At 31.9% G+C, this 14,883-nt stretch overlaps 1 protein-coding gene across 3 annotated transcripts; it reads right to left on the reverse strand.

Moving 5' to 3' along the window:
- Positions 1-1,044: 1,044 nt before the first annotated feature.
- LOC107841834 (meiotic nuclear division protein 1 homolog) lies at positions 1,045-6,546 on the reverse strand. Of its 3 annotated transcripts, XM_016685683.2 has the most exons (11): positions 6,402-6,517; positions 5,658-5,702; positions 3,705-3,785; positions 3,173-3,289; positions 2,954-2,992; positions 2,770-2,877; positions 2,598-2,660; positions 2,427-2,478; positions 2,235-2,279; positions 2,066-2,145; positions 1,045-1,404 (listed from the first exon to the last, which is right to left on the reverse strand). In XM_016685683.2, the coding sequence occupies exons 2-11, from the start codon at positions 5,658-5,660 to the stop codon at positions 1,327-1,329; spliced, it is 666 nt and encodes a 221-aa protein (XP_016541169.1). In that variant the 5' UTR covers positions 5,661-5,702; positions 6,402-6,517; the 3' UTR covers positions 1,045-1,326. The 3 variants fall into 3 exon arrangements, with proteins under 3 accessions (XP_016541169.1, XP_016541168.1, XP_047252552.1); XM_016685682.2 differs by lacking the exon at positions 5,658-5,702 and having other exon boundaries at positions 6,402-6,546; XM_047396596.1 differs by lacking the exon at positions 5,658-5,702 and having other exon boundaries at positions 6,252-6,404.
- Between the last annotated feature and the right edge of the window lie 8,337 nt (positions 6,547-14,883).

A 14,883-nucleotide genomic window follows, 5' to 3' on the forward strand; every position in this document is an offset into this window, starting at 1 on the left:
ATGAAAAACATGATTGCTTGCCCGTATATTCTTTCGTTAAGTTTTCAAAATTTTAAATAGAGTTGGTCGTTGCTTTTTTGACGTTTATCGAGCTAACAAATAATATAACCGTTGTTTTTGCTTTGGTCATAGTTAATTGGGCACAATTATTTGCACTTTAATTCAATGGTTGTCATTAATATATATTTATATCGATAATTATTGTGTCCGAACTAGTTTTCATATATCTCTACTAATTTGATAAGATATTTGTCAATTACAAAACAATAAGTACCAAGTGAATCTGTCCACGAACACTACAAAATTGTCACTAGTTTCAGCCTCCAAATAGACGAAGCTTCTTTAACATGACAAAAGTATACTTTGGTTCAATGATGAAATGATATCCATCTAGTCAATGCTAATTCAAATTAATAAATTCCCAACACTAGATGGTTAAACCAAAAAGACAATAGGAAATTAGAACTCAATTACAAGTCAAGATATCATTAGCCAATTAATTAGAGGTGACAAAACATGCAGCTGGATGCTAAATGAACATGCGTTTAGAATCTACTTGTTTACGTTATCACCATTTACAATTCAATTTCTCTATTATTTTCCTTTCTACTTCCAGAAAAAAAATAGGTCTAGCTCAATGACAAGGATTATATTCTGTGCCATATGTTTCTCTGTAGTCAATGTACAGCTTATATGTCAAACTTTCAACACAATTATTTGCTTCAATCAATATCAAACTTTCAACACAATTATTTGCTTCAATCAGAATAACAGTCACACATGATATAATGGTAAGAAAGTCCTGTTTTTACATCTATGACTAGATAAAACAGTCAGACCTTTCACAGCAAGGGCTAAATATTTTCTTCCCTTCAGCATCCACAAGCAATAACAACAATATACCTAATATAATACCACAAGTGGGGTCTGGGAGAATAGTGTGTACAAACCTTACCATTGTCTAGTGCAGCAGAGAGGTTGTTTCCAATAGAGCATTGGTTCAACTAAAAACATCACCAAGCAGCTTAAAAAAGGCAAACAACGAGAGAAGAAGCCAATACAATGCTATATGGTGGCAAATTAAAACATTGTAAAGTCGATCCAGGTGCAATGCTAATCAATATTATGGCTATTAAGATGCCCAGACTACATACACAGATGGGCACTATCTAAACGATATCAGTGTGCATCAGGATTTTGACAATGTTTTTAAGATCATTCATATTTTTAAAGCAAGAACCAAACAGCTAGACCTCTGGAAAGAACAAACGTAGTTAAAGGTGAAAGAACATAAGGAAAGCATATGTCAAACTGGTTTTCCGCCAATTAAAGTTCACCCTCGGTAACTGCAAGAGGAACCACTGCCGGCAACTCTAGGTAGTCAAAGTCATCTGTTATTCCGACCTGCCATAAGACGAGAAAAACACTAATTCAATAACGTAGTTGCTAATAAACTGTGTATCTGCACTTATAGTTTGCTTCTTTCAACGATTCATTATTCGTCTTTACCTCAGTCTGTAACACAGCCCCTTCAACTTTGCAAATATGCTCTTGCCTTAGAACAACAAACCGAACCCTTTTAAACTGAAACTAGTTATTCCACTGGAGAAAGGCGATATTGGGTATAATCAAGTTCAAAAGCTCTCAACAAGAAACGGCGAAAAACCAAGAGAAAATAGAGATGATTAGAGGAGGCTAGGACAGGTGTATGGGTCACAAGGGCTTGTGGGAGGGATTGGATAGAAACCATTGAAGGCTAAATGGTCAATGTAAAACTTTCTAGGGGAAAACCCCTTTTTACAAGTACAAGAAGTTGATCTAATTCTGCTTTGATTTTTTTTTTCAAAATGCCTAATGGTGTTACATTAGTCAATAGGGTGGAAGGGCATATGATGTATTTTAAAGTCAAGAGGCATAATGGCCGCAGAGTCTCTATGAAATATGGCAAAGTCTCTTTAACTCTCTAAACATCTTATGATAGATCCAAGTGGTGTGTGATCTAGCAGCAGTTCACAATCCTATACAAACAAACTCAAGGCTCTTTATGATGGATTTTGCTTCTTACCTCATTGTATAGGTGATCAAGTTGCTCTTTTGCTTGGGGAAAGTTATTGGAACACCATTGTCTCAATGTGAAGATGTTATCTGTACAGAAAATGCACATGATCGTTAATAGAGAGAGCAATGAGGGAAGCATACAAGGTAATGACTGGATAATGCAGGAACAGCCAAACCCGTCCATCTATTAGCTGCTGAATGGGCAACTTCAATTGCCTTCTCTGCCAAAAAAGAACATCCCAAGTCAGGAAACATCACATTCAGGTAAAGAGAAGCATATTGGCGCATACAAATTGACAGCTGAATAATTAAAAATATTATCTGGTAAATACTATTGGAGCCTAAAAGGTATGCTTAGAGTTCCTTACTCATTGCTTCAATAGTAGCAGGATCATTATCTGCATACTGTGCCAGCTCTTCCTGAATAAGAAAATCTCACCTCAGTTTTTTTTTTTTTAAGAATAAAAATGCTAACTCGTAGTTATCTAAATATCATATTAATTTCGTAAGCTCCAAAACATCACAAGGCACGCCTCAACCTTAAGTTCCTTATGTTTCTGTTCAATAGCTTTCAGCTCATTCAAGGCCTCTTCTCGTGCATCCTAATAAAGCCACAAAAGTGAAAATTAGATAACAGTTTGTAAGTTAAACTAATCCATAAAAAAATGTCATGATTATCCCAGAGGACCATCTAGAACTTGGTGTACTTACAGATTGTTCACGTCCCTTTTTCAAAGCATTGCATTGTTCAACAAGTTCAGTGTGCCGCTTTTTATTGGTCTGGAGATCAGTCTCAAGCTTTCTAGATACAGTTCTCAGCTGTTGAATGAACATCATGTATGAAGCAGCTTAAAATAAAGATGACGAATTTGCAAAGATTAATCCAAACACTTACCTGGTTCCCAGCACAGCTAGGCAGACTCCAAAAGTACACCTGGAATTGTACAAGTACTCGAGATTGATTTAAAAAAATCAACAACTTTGAGACATCAAACTTGTGGAGGGGAGACGGATGATGCTCTTATAGCACATAAAATTTAGATGATCAACTTTATGCTTAGCAGCAGAGTATTAAAACATGATGCTGTTATAGCACAATCCAGATATTACTCACCGAAGTCCCTATCTTGTCTTTAAACACAAGATCATCATCCACCAATGATTGGATAACGTCTTTCACTGACTGGCTGATAACACCTTTCTTGGGACCCGACTTTTCAAGTTCCTTAAGCTGAAACAACAAGGAATTGAAAAATGAAATATTAATTAGATCACAATGCAGGAACAGTTATACTGTAAACGAATAAAATGTGATTTGTCCTCCAGTAGTAATTGAAAGAGATACAGAAAGAACAGTCACACAACAGATACAGAAAGAAGAGGCAGTACGATGCTAAATTACTCCAGATGTGGCAGATTTCATGATAGAATCGGTTTCAAAGAAAATCAGTCGCTAAAACTGGGTAGAAGAAAGAAGTAAAACTTAGGAATTAGTTCATTCTCACACCTGATGCATCTGTGTGACATGCACCAATACAAAACCCACTAGCTGAATTAAATGGCATTGATCTCCATTGTTATTCAGCATAATTACATAGCAGAAATCAAAGAGCTCCAGTGTACTTACAAGGCACTAGTATACTTACAAGGAAGAAATCTTGTGAATCATAAAAGATCTGCAGCATTTTCTCTCGTTTCTCTTCCAATGAAAGACCTCTTTTCTTCGACTGTGTCACAAAAAGCAGGAGTTGGATACTGAATAACAGAAAACGCATATGCATCTATCCTGCATACTTCAATCAAAGTTGGAGGTATAGAATTTAAAGTTCAAAGTTTACTTCAATCAAAGTGAAAGCGCATTAACGAATTTGTCTAGCCAAATACAGGATAGTTACTCAACGTGGGACAATCTTTTCCCCTTTCAGTTAACAACTTGCATAAAAATTTGAACAATGAATAAAATAGAAAACAATCCACACAGCCACCTAACTAATTACAATCCAGAACACCAGCAGCATGAGACAGATACTAATTATAAGACTAAGCCTCATCTTATATGAATCAGACAACAAAGGGAACAAACTAATTGAGGCTGCAAAAGCACTTCCTACACTGAATCTAATGCATGAAAATACTTAACTCTCTGTATGTGTACTAATACAAACGCATATGTGTATTCAAAGTTGATGTTAGACTGTGTACTTTAATCCCAGCCCAAAAGAAACTTCACTAAAAAATACATCAATTAGTGAAAAATTTTCCCCAAAAGAACTGAAAATGATTAGAATGTAACTGGTAAATTTCATTTCAGGATTTCAATACCATGGAAATCAGATCCAGCTGCCTATTTACAGTAGTGCAAAGCCGCAAACACACACAGATCAGTGAGAATAGATAAAATAGAAAACAATCCACACAGCCACCTAACTAATTACAATCCAGAACACCAGCAGCATGAGACAGATACTAATTATAAGACTAAGCCTCATCTTATATGAATCAGACAACAAAGGGAACAAACTAATTGAGGCTGCAAAAGCACTTCCTACACTGAATCTAATGCATGAAAATACTTAACTCTCTGTATGTGTACTAATACAAACGCATATGTGTATTCAAAGTTGATGTTAGACTGTGTACTTTAATCCCAGCCCAAAAGAAACTTCACTAAAAAATACATCAATTAGTGAAAAATTTTCCCCAAAAGAACTGAAAATGATTAGAATGTAACTGGTAAATTTCATTTCAGGATTTCAATACCATGGAAATCAGATCCAGCTGCCTATTTACAGTAGTGCAAAGCCGCAAACACACACAGATCAGTGAGAATAGATAAAATAGAAAACAATCCACACAGCCACCTAACTATTTAAAACACCAGCAGCGCGAGACAGATACTGAATTATAAGACTAAAGCCTCATCTTATATAAATCAGAAAACAAAGAGAGAAGAATAATTGAGGCTAAAAAATCACTTCCTACACTGAATTTAATGCGTGAAAATACGTAACTCTGAGTCATTGTACAGATGCAAACACATAAGTCTATTTAGAAATGATGTTAAACTATTATACCTAAATCAAGCCGGAAAAGAAAATTATCTAAAGAATATGGCTATTACTGATATAGTTCATACAAAGTATCAGAAAATTTAGTAATGGATCCGGTGAACTTCATTACAGAATTTCAACATCGTGAAAATTCAATCCAGCAACATATTTACACCCTTGAAAAGCCACAAACGCACACAAATTGATAAACTAAAATTGCATATTAGATCCACCTAACGTATTTACACTCATGCCAAGCAGCAAAATGCACACAAGTGGATGAACGCAAATTGCAAACCTGATACAGCAATGTATTTACATTCCTGCAATGTAAGAATCATACACAGACCGATGGACACAAATTCATACGCTAATAAAACAGCTATTACCAAAAAAGTTCATAATCCGTAAACACACACCGATCGATGAACACAAATTGCAAATTAGATACAGCGACGTATTTGCACTCGTGCAAAGCAAAAAAAACACATAGATCAATGAACCCAAAATTGATAAATTAGGATTTATAGAGAGCGTAGAAATGCTTACCATATCGAATTAGCGATAATCAGCATGTTAAACTGCTATTTTTACCTAAATCAAGCGGGTAAACTTCATTTCCGGATTTCGAAACCGTAATAGCAACATATTTAGACTCATGAAAAGCCACAAAGGCACAAATATCGATGAACTCAAATTGCGAATTAGATACAGCAACCTGTTTACAACACTCGTGCAAAGCAGCAAAAACACACAGACTATGGTGAAAATAGATCCAGCAACATATTTACACTCGTGAAAAGCCGCAAAGGCACACAAATCGATGAACGCAAATTGCAAATTAGATACAGCGACGTATTTAGAGTCATACAAAACCGCAAACACACAGAGATCGATGAACGCAAAATTGATAAGCTACGGTACCTTACCATCTCGAATTACGGAATTAGCAGTAATCAGCATGTTAAACTGCAATATTTACCTTAATTGAAACAATCACCAAAAAAAATACATAAATTACTAAAAATCCAGCAAAAAAACTGAAATTTATAATCGAACCGGTAAAATTCATTTCACTATTGAAAAGCAACAAATACACACAAATCTATGAACACAAAATTGATAAGCTATGATAATGCTTACCATCTCGAATTAGCAGTAATCAGTTTGTTAAACTGAAGCCCAAATACAAAAAATACATAAATTACTAAAAAATCTGAAAAATTGTAATCGAACAGGTAAATTTCATTTCACTGTTAAAAAGCAAAATTAATAAGCTATGGAAATGCTTACCATATCGAATTAGCGATGCTCAGCAGTTGGATTTTGTTACAGTGAAGCTGAAGAAGCGTGTTCAAGAAGAATGTAGAAGATATTTTCAAAATGTTTTGATTTGGAGGGAAGGTTTCTGTTGGCGGTATAACTGTATATAGGGTACTGGAATTTCAAGTATGGAAAAAGGGCAAATTTTATCCTGTACTTTAGAAAATTAGCTAAATATACTTTTTATTACATTTTAGGTTAAATTTCTCCTCGTTGTCATATTTTGAAATTAAATTTACTCTTCTACTTTTAAAAAATTGACTAAATATACCCGATGTCATACTTTGAATCAACTTTACCCTAGTTATCATACTTTGGGGTCAACTTTACCCTCGTTATCATGCGTTGAGGTCAACTTTACTCTCACGTTATCATGCTTTGGGGGCAAATTTACCCCTCTACTTTAAAAAATTAGCTACATATACCCCTCGTCATATTTTGAGATCAAATTTACCCTCGATGTCATACTTTGGGGTCAACTTTACTCATACTTTAGAAAATTAGCTACATATACTCTTCGTCATACTTTGGGTCCAAATTTACCCTCAATGTCATATTTTGGGGTCAACTTTACCCGTATAATTTAGAAAATTAGCTACATATACTCTTCGTCATACTTTGGTGTCAACTTTATCCTCGTTATCATACTTTGGGGTCAACTTTACCCTTGTTATCATACTTTGAGGTCAACTTTACCCTTGAGTTATCATGCTTTGGGGGCAAAATTACCCCTCTACTTTAGTTTATTAGCTACATATGTCCTTCATCATATTTTGGAATCAAATTTACTCTCAATGTCATATTTTTAGGTCAACTTTACCCCTATAATTTAGAAAATTAGCTACATATACTCTTCGTCATATTTTGGGGCCAAATTTACCCTCGATGTCATACTTTTGGGTCAACTTTATCCTCGTTATCATACTTTGGGGTCAACTTTACCCTCGTTATCATACTTTAAGGTCAACTTTACCCTCGCGTTATCATGGGGCAAATTTACCCCTCTACTTTAGTTTATTAGCTACATATACCCTTTGTCATATTTTGAGACCAAATTTACTCTCAATGTCATACTCTGGGGTCAATACTTTGGGGTCAACTTTACCCATATACTTTGAAAAATTAGCTACATATACTCTTCGTCATATTTTGGGGCCAAATTTACCCTCGATGACACACTTTGGGTCAACTTTACTCCTATACTTTAGAAAATTAGCTACATAAACTCTTCGTCATACTTTGGAGCCAAATTTACCCTTGATGTCATACTTTGGTGTCAACTTTACCCTCGTTATCATACTTTGGGGCCAAATTTACTCATCTACTTTGAAAAATTAGCTAAATATATACCCTTCGTTATACTTTGAGGCCAAATTTACCTTCGATATCATACTTTGGGGTCAATTTTACCCTCGTTATCATCTTTGGGGCCAAATTTACCCCTCTACTTTATAAAATTAGTTAAATATACCATTTGTCATACTTTAAAATCAAATTTACCATTGGTGTCATACTTTGGGGTGAACTTTACCCTCGTTATCATACTTTTGGGTCAAATTTATCTCACTACTTTAAAAAATTAGGTAAATATACCTTTCGACATACTTTAGGGTCAAATTTACCCTCGTTGTCATACTATGGGGGTCAAACTCACCCTCATTGTTAAGAAACATTTTACATGTACCCTTCTTTCAATAGAAAAGCTCAAATCAGTATTAAATGACCTATTTTTTAAAAAAATAAAACACACTATGATCTAACGAGTTCGACCTGACTCAAACCACAATATATATATATATATATATATATATATATATATATACCCCCTTAATTTTGTTGATCAAAAATTTCCAACAAGATTAAGCCATTGGATATTTGTCAATGTATAACTTATGAAAAATGGATCAATATCAGTGCAAACACTAACATATATACCACTCTCTTAGTTCATGGATCTACATCAGCGAAGAGCTTATGAAAAGATGGTACTTAGCGATCAAATACAACAGGTTAGCTTGATATTTCTCTAGATGATTGAGTTAAGATGTCTTCTTATGTGTCAATCGCAACATATCTCCATTCTCATGTCTTTAGATACAATTTGAATCTACACAAATTTATCATTATGTCATCTGTTCATAAAGTTTATTCACTGATTTTAAAATTTAAATACACCTAAAATTACAATATTTTCAGAGAACAAATAGATTTTATTTATCTTGTGGAGCTTGAGAAACCAATATCTTTTACTCCTTTTATCCTAATTTATATGACATATTTTTTCTCAGTCAGGCTTAAAAAGAATGAGATATTTTTATATTTAGTAATAATTTAACTTTAAAATGTCAATTCCACCTTAACAAAATGATTTATAGTGACACAAACAATTACAACTTATTTTAAACCATAAATTTCAAAAATATTACCATATTTTTATTAAATTTCATATCCATTCAAACTACGCCGTATAAATTGAGATGAAAAATATATAAAAATTCAAAAATCGTAACCGAGCTTTAATAACATTATCCAAATCATAACAAATTAAAGCTTTAATAACTTAATCCAAAACATAACAAATTAAAGTAAAAAGCTGAAAATTAACAATCATAACAAACACTACTTTTGTTTGAAGAGGCACCAAATTATTGGAAGTTTTAGTTAAAATATTTCAACTACACTTGGAATGAAAATTCTACGCTTCTTTTATACCTTGAGTGGAGAGGCGGAGCCAACATCTTAATTAAGGGGTTTAAAATCGAAAAATAGGAACAAAAGAAATAGTTGAAGGGGGTTCAATATCCGTTATATATACATGAAAAATAATTTTAAGCTTATATAAATAGTATAATTTTTCGCTGAAAAGGGTTCGGATGAACCCCTCATTTACAGCTAGCTCCGTCACTGCTTGAGGGGGTTTGATTTAGTATAATCAACTCTCACTCTTATCAGGACTGTGATGAAGTGATAAATATTCCTTCATTCTTAATGAAAAGTCTCGAGTTCGAGCCTCTGACTACGGAGTCGCATTTATTAGGTAGTGCTTACTCTCAACGTGAGACTTTTCGACACGAATCTAAATTTAATCAGACTCCCATTTGGATAGTAAATGATGAATAAAAAAAAGAAAACTCACACTCTTATTGGTCCAATATTTTCATACACACACATATATATATATATATATATAAAGTCTATTCGATTATTTGGGAGAGGACCATGTTAATTAATGTCAAGTAGCTAAAGCTTATAGAACACAGATTTATTTGCAAACAAAGTACTCCCTCATGGATATCAATTTATGTAAATGGTATTTAATTGGACACGTGAATTTAATTTAATTTTAAAATAAAAATATATTTTTAAAATTTATGATCTGATTTAAAATAAGTCATAAATATTTATTCGCACTACTATAAATTTAAGTGCCACCATGAATGTTTACACGTAAACGTAGACGCAAGCATTTCTTCGATCGTGAAGACAAAATGCTTAATTTCATCCACTAATTCTAATTGTTTATTAAAAGTTGACAATCAAAAGAGACTAATTTATCTTTTTCAGTATCAAAGACTATTACTATACCTGCTCTCCTGTTATTTTATTCTTAAATCATTATTATTATTTAGTATTCACTTTATTTCAGTCGTTATTTCAATTACCATATTATTTGTTGTCATTATTGTTCTTTTCATATATTTTTTTTAAAATTTCTTTTCACTACTACATTTACTTTTGATATATTTTATTTTCGTCGAGGGTTTATTATAAATCATTTCTCTACCTTTTGAAGTCGGGATCAAGCATGTTGCCGTCAGAAGTAGAACCTCATATTTATTCTAGAGAATCTCCTAATTGTTTCAGAGAAACTAGAAAGAGATTCTTTAACCAGAAAGATTAATCCTGCTAAAGATTTGTGCCAAAATAACAGATGACAAGAAGAACAAAAGTCCTTAAACGCGTAATGAATCTTGAAGTACTATTTCTGCATCTCCCTGGCCAAATCCGTTTGCATACTCTTCATTCCCTAGTTCCCGATCACTTGTAGGAATATCCTGGACATGTTGTCGTTGTTATTGCATCTAATTAGGAATATCCTGGACATATTGTCGTTGTTGTTGCATCTAATTAGGAATATCCTGGACATGTTGTCGATGTTGTTACATCTAATTAAGGCAAGTGGAGAAACCGTAAGTACTTTTTCATCTTAATCAACGGTCTTAGTTAAAACCTGCCGAGTATCAAATTATCTTAATTTATTAGAGAACGTTTTAAGATAATCCCGTTAAAGATTTGTGCCAAAATAATAGATGACAAGAAGAACAAAAGTCCTTGAACACGTAATGAATCTTGAAGTGCTATTTCTGCATCTCCCAGGTCAAATCCGTCTGCATACACGTCATTCCCTAGTTCCCGATCACTTGTAGGAATATCCTGGACATGTTGTCGTTGTTATTGCATCTAATTAACAATATCCTGAACATGTTGTCATCGTCGTTGCATCTAATTAAGGTAAGTGAAGAAATAGTAAGTACTTTTTCACCTTAATCAGCGGTCTTGGTTAAAATCTGTCGAGTATCAAATTATCTTAATTTATTAGAGAACGTTTTAACTTTTACTCTCAATATATAAAATTTTCAACGCAAATTCAATAATCAAACCTCAATGCGAATACTGAATGCCAAAAATTTAAAAAAGACCAAGTAATGAATTGGTTTCCCAAAAACACGTCAACACGCGATCAATTCTATTTGAATTGGGCAAATTCATGCAATATTCATGAGTACGTACGTACTGACTAGTCTTCATTATTTGAAGTTAACAAACTTACGTAATGCTGACAAAATTTGCACATTTACATGCATTCATGGGCAACTTGCTCCACAAGTTAATTGTACATACGTACTAGTCCCTTCGTGACAATTTACATGAGTTAGTTTGACTTGACATACGAAGGGACGGAGCTATCCTTGGATGAGGGGGTTCATCCAAAATTTCAAACCTTTTTAATGAAAAATTATATTATTACACATGATTAAAATTATTTTTTTATGTATATATAGTACGTATTAAACCTCATTCGATTTGTTCGTATGTTATTTCTGAACCCCCTTAGTGAAAATCATGGTCCCGCCACTATTGACATGGTGTTTAAGAAAGAAAGAAAAACTTTTGAAATTTGTAGTCTAAAATAAAGTATAGATGTTTGTGTGACTATAAATCATTTTATCATGAGTAAAATAGATATTTTAAAGTTAAATTGTTCCTAATTACAGAAATGTGTCATTCTTTTTTAGACTTGATGGAAAAAAAAAAATGAGTTATGTAAGTTGGAAAAGAGGGAGTAATAATTAATAATATCTTCTTTTATTTGTGGATTCAAGATTTGAAATTTATGATTAATTTCACGCACGATAATCTTGAATTTAGTTACAATAATAACTGAGTTCCAATCAAGTATTTAATTGCAGATAATCTTTTAATTGCTCTTTTTTTTTCCAATAGTAATAATAATTCAATAAGTTGAATAGTCATCATCATCATTGACAAAGAGGATAAGAAGACATTGTAGGTAGAATAGGATAATTTCAATATTCTTGACTAATAATTAAGAGTCAAATATACATACAACATTATCTTAAAACCTAAAGTAGCTTGGGACCTAAAAAAAAAAATTAAGTACATATCTTAGTAAAATAATAAACCTACATTATTTTCTTATATTAAATCTAGCCCCTTAGCTAATTTTCAAATCCTTTGAAAAGTTGATCATCAATTCCAAGAATATTATTGTAATATGAAGAATTTGGATTAGCTCCTCCAATAGCATTTTCTTGAAAATCAAATCCATTTTCAAGAATATCATCGTAATAATTATAGCCTATGTTGTTCGGATTCTGCAAAAACGTCGAAAGATGCGTGTCGGATCCTTTCAAAGTTGCACACTTCTGGAGGATCTGACATGATTCCGACGATTGAATTGTTGCATCATTTTCTTGAATTTCCACCAAGGAAGGAAGAAGAGGGTATTGATCACAATTGTTTGAATAATTGGTTAAATTTGGGTCCATATGACTTGTGAATGTGTTAGAATAATCCAATGTCCCATAGTAATTTCTTGAATAATTAATGTGATTAAAATCACTAGAATTAATATTATTGTTGGTACTTATAATATTACTATTTTGAGAAGCCAAAAGCTTTTTCTTCAATTTGGTATTCCAATAATTCTTCACATCATTATCTGTCCTTCCTTGTAGATTTGCAGCTATTACTGACCACCTTAATTTCCAACAAAAAAAAAATAAAAATTACTTCAGATTAAAATATTTATACAATATCTTGATGAAGTTGAAAAAACTATGTTTGAATGTAATTTTGTAATTTCAAAAAAGAATTAAAGTTTTATGAGCGAAAATTATTGCTATTTTCAAATGAAATATTCGAACAAATGAATTTTGAAATATTTTACCATTTCAAATAATGAATTTTTAAGTAGACATTTGGAGAGATTTGGTTGAAACTTCAAAACAAAAAGTGTTTAAAATTGAAATTGAAAAGTGGCATTTGAAAATTAAAATTATTTTGGACATGCATTTTACTAAAGAAAAAGAATTTGAAATTTTACGAGAGGAAAAAAGTATGAAAATCGATCAAAATCAGTTTTTCAAACTTCAAAAATTAGCTAGAAATAATTAATTCCAATATATAACACAAGTAATGTTTCGAATTTTATTTTTTTTTTGAATTAAGATTAAACTAAACTAAATTTAAGACTAACTAGTGAATTAAAGATTCTTTGACCAAATTACCTGCTTCCAATTTGATTATAGAGATTTAAAATAATATTATCTTCTTCCTCAGTAAATCCTCCATGTTTAATATCTGGCCTTAGGTAATTTAGCCATCTTAATCTGCAACTCTTTCCACATCTTCTTAAACCTAAATAAAAAAAAAATCAAGAATGTTATTATAAATAAAAAGAGTTTAATTTTTATACACAAAAGAAAGTGTTATCTAACTAAAAGATAACTATGAAAGACTATTTATAATACGTGGAATTAGTGGTTTGAAAAATAAAACAGACCACCAGCTACGATAGTTAAAATAATAGTCATGAATAATATACTAATTTTCATTATACTATCATGTATGTAAGTTGAATCATATCAAGAAACACTAAGAACATATAGGAAACACTATAACTATCAAAATATCACTAATTTTTAACGTTAGTAATGTTTATGATGATTTTTCATCAGAAATGTCTTATCAGCCTGTCAAATTCTGAGAGGACATCCTAAAAAATAAGCCAGTCAACCAGCTACGATAGTTAGAACAATAGTCATGAATAATGTATTAATTTTTTTATACTATCATGTATGTAAGTTGAATCGTATCAAGAAACATTCAGAACATATAGAAAACACTATGTGAATATAACTATCAGAATATCACTATTTTTTAACGTCCATAATGTTTCTGATGAATTTTCATCAGAAATTCCTTATCAGCTTGTCAAAACTCTGAGAGGACGTCTTGAAAAATAAGACAGACAACTTGCTGTGATAGTTAAAACAATAGTCATGAATAATATACTATTTTTCTTTATATTATCATGTATGTTAGTTGAATCATATCAAGAAACACTATTAAGAACATACAGAAAACACTATGTGAATATAATTATTAGAATATAACTAATTTTTAACGTCAGTAATGTTTCTGGTAAATTTTCATAAGAAATTCCTTACTAGCCTATCAAATTCTAAAAGGACGGCTTAAAAAATAAGACAGACAACCTGCAATGATAGTTAAAACAATAATCATGACTAATATACTAATTTTCTTTATACTATCACGTACGTTAGTTGAATCATGTCAAGAAACATTAAGAACATATAAGAAACACTATGTGAATATAACTACGAGAATATCAATAAGTTTTAATGTCAGTAATGTTTCTGATAAATTCATCAGAATTTCCTTATCAACCAGCCAAATTCTGAGAGGACGTCCATCAGAAATTAGTGATTTTCCAGTTGAATCATATCAAGAAACATTAAGAACACACAGGAAACACTATGTGCATATAATTATCAGAATATCACTAATTTTTAACGTCGGTAATCTTTCTGATGAATTTTCAACAGAAATTCCTTATCGACCTATCAAATTCTAAGAGGACGACCATTAGAAATTAGTGATTTTCCAGTTGAATCATATCAAGAAACACTAAGAACATACATAAAACACTATGTGAATATAACTATCAGAATATCACTAATTTTTAACGTCAGTAATTTTTCTAATGAATTTTCATCAGAAATTTCTTATCAACCTGACAAATTCTGTGAGGACGTCCATCAGAAATTAGTGATTTTCTAGTTGAATCATATCAAGAAACATTAAGAACATATAGGAATATAATTATCAGAATATCACTAATTTT

This window comes from Capsicum annuum, chromosome 9 (assembly GCF_002878395.1).
Source record: "Capsicum annuum cultivar UCD-10X-F1 chromosome 9, UCD10Xv1.1, whole genome shotgun sequence".
Lineage (NCBI taxonomy): Eukaryota > Viridiplantae > Streptophyta > Magnoliopsida > Solanales > Solanaceae > Capsicum > Capsicum annuum.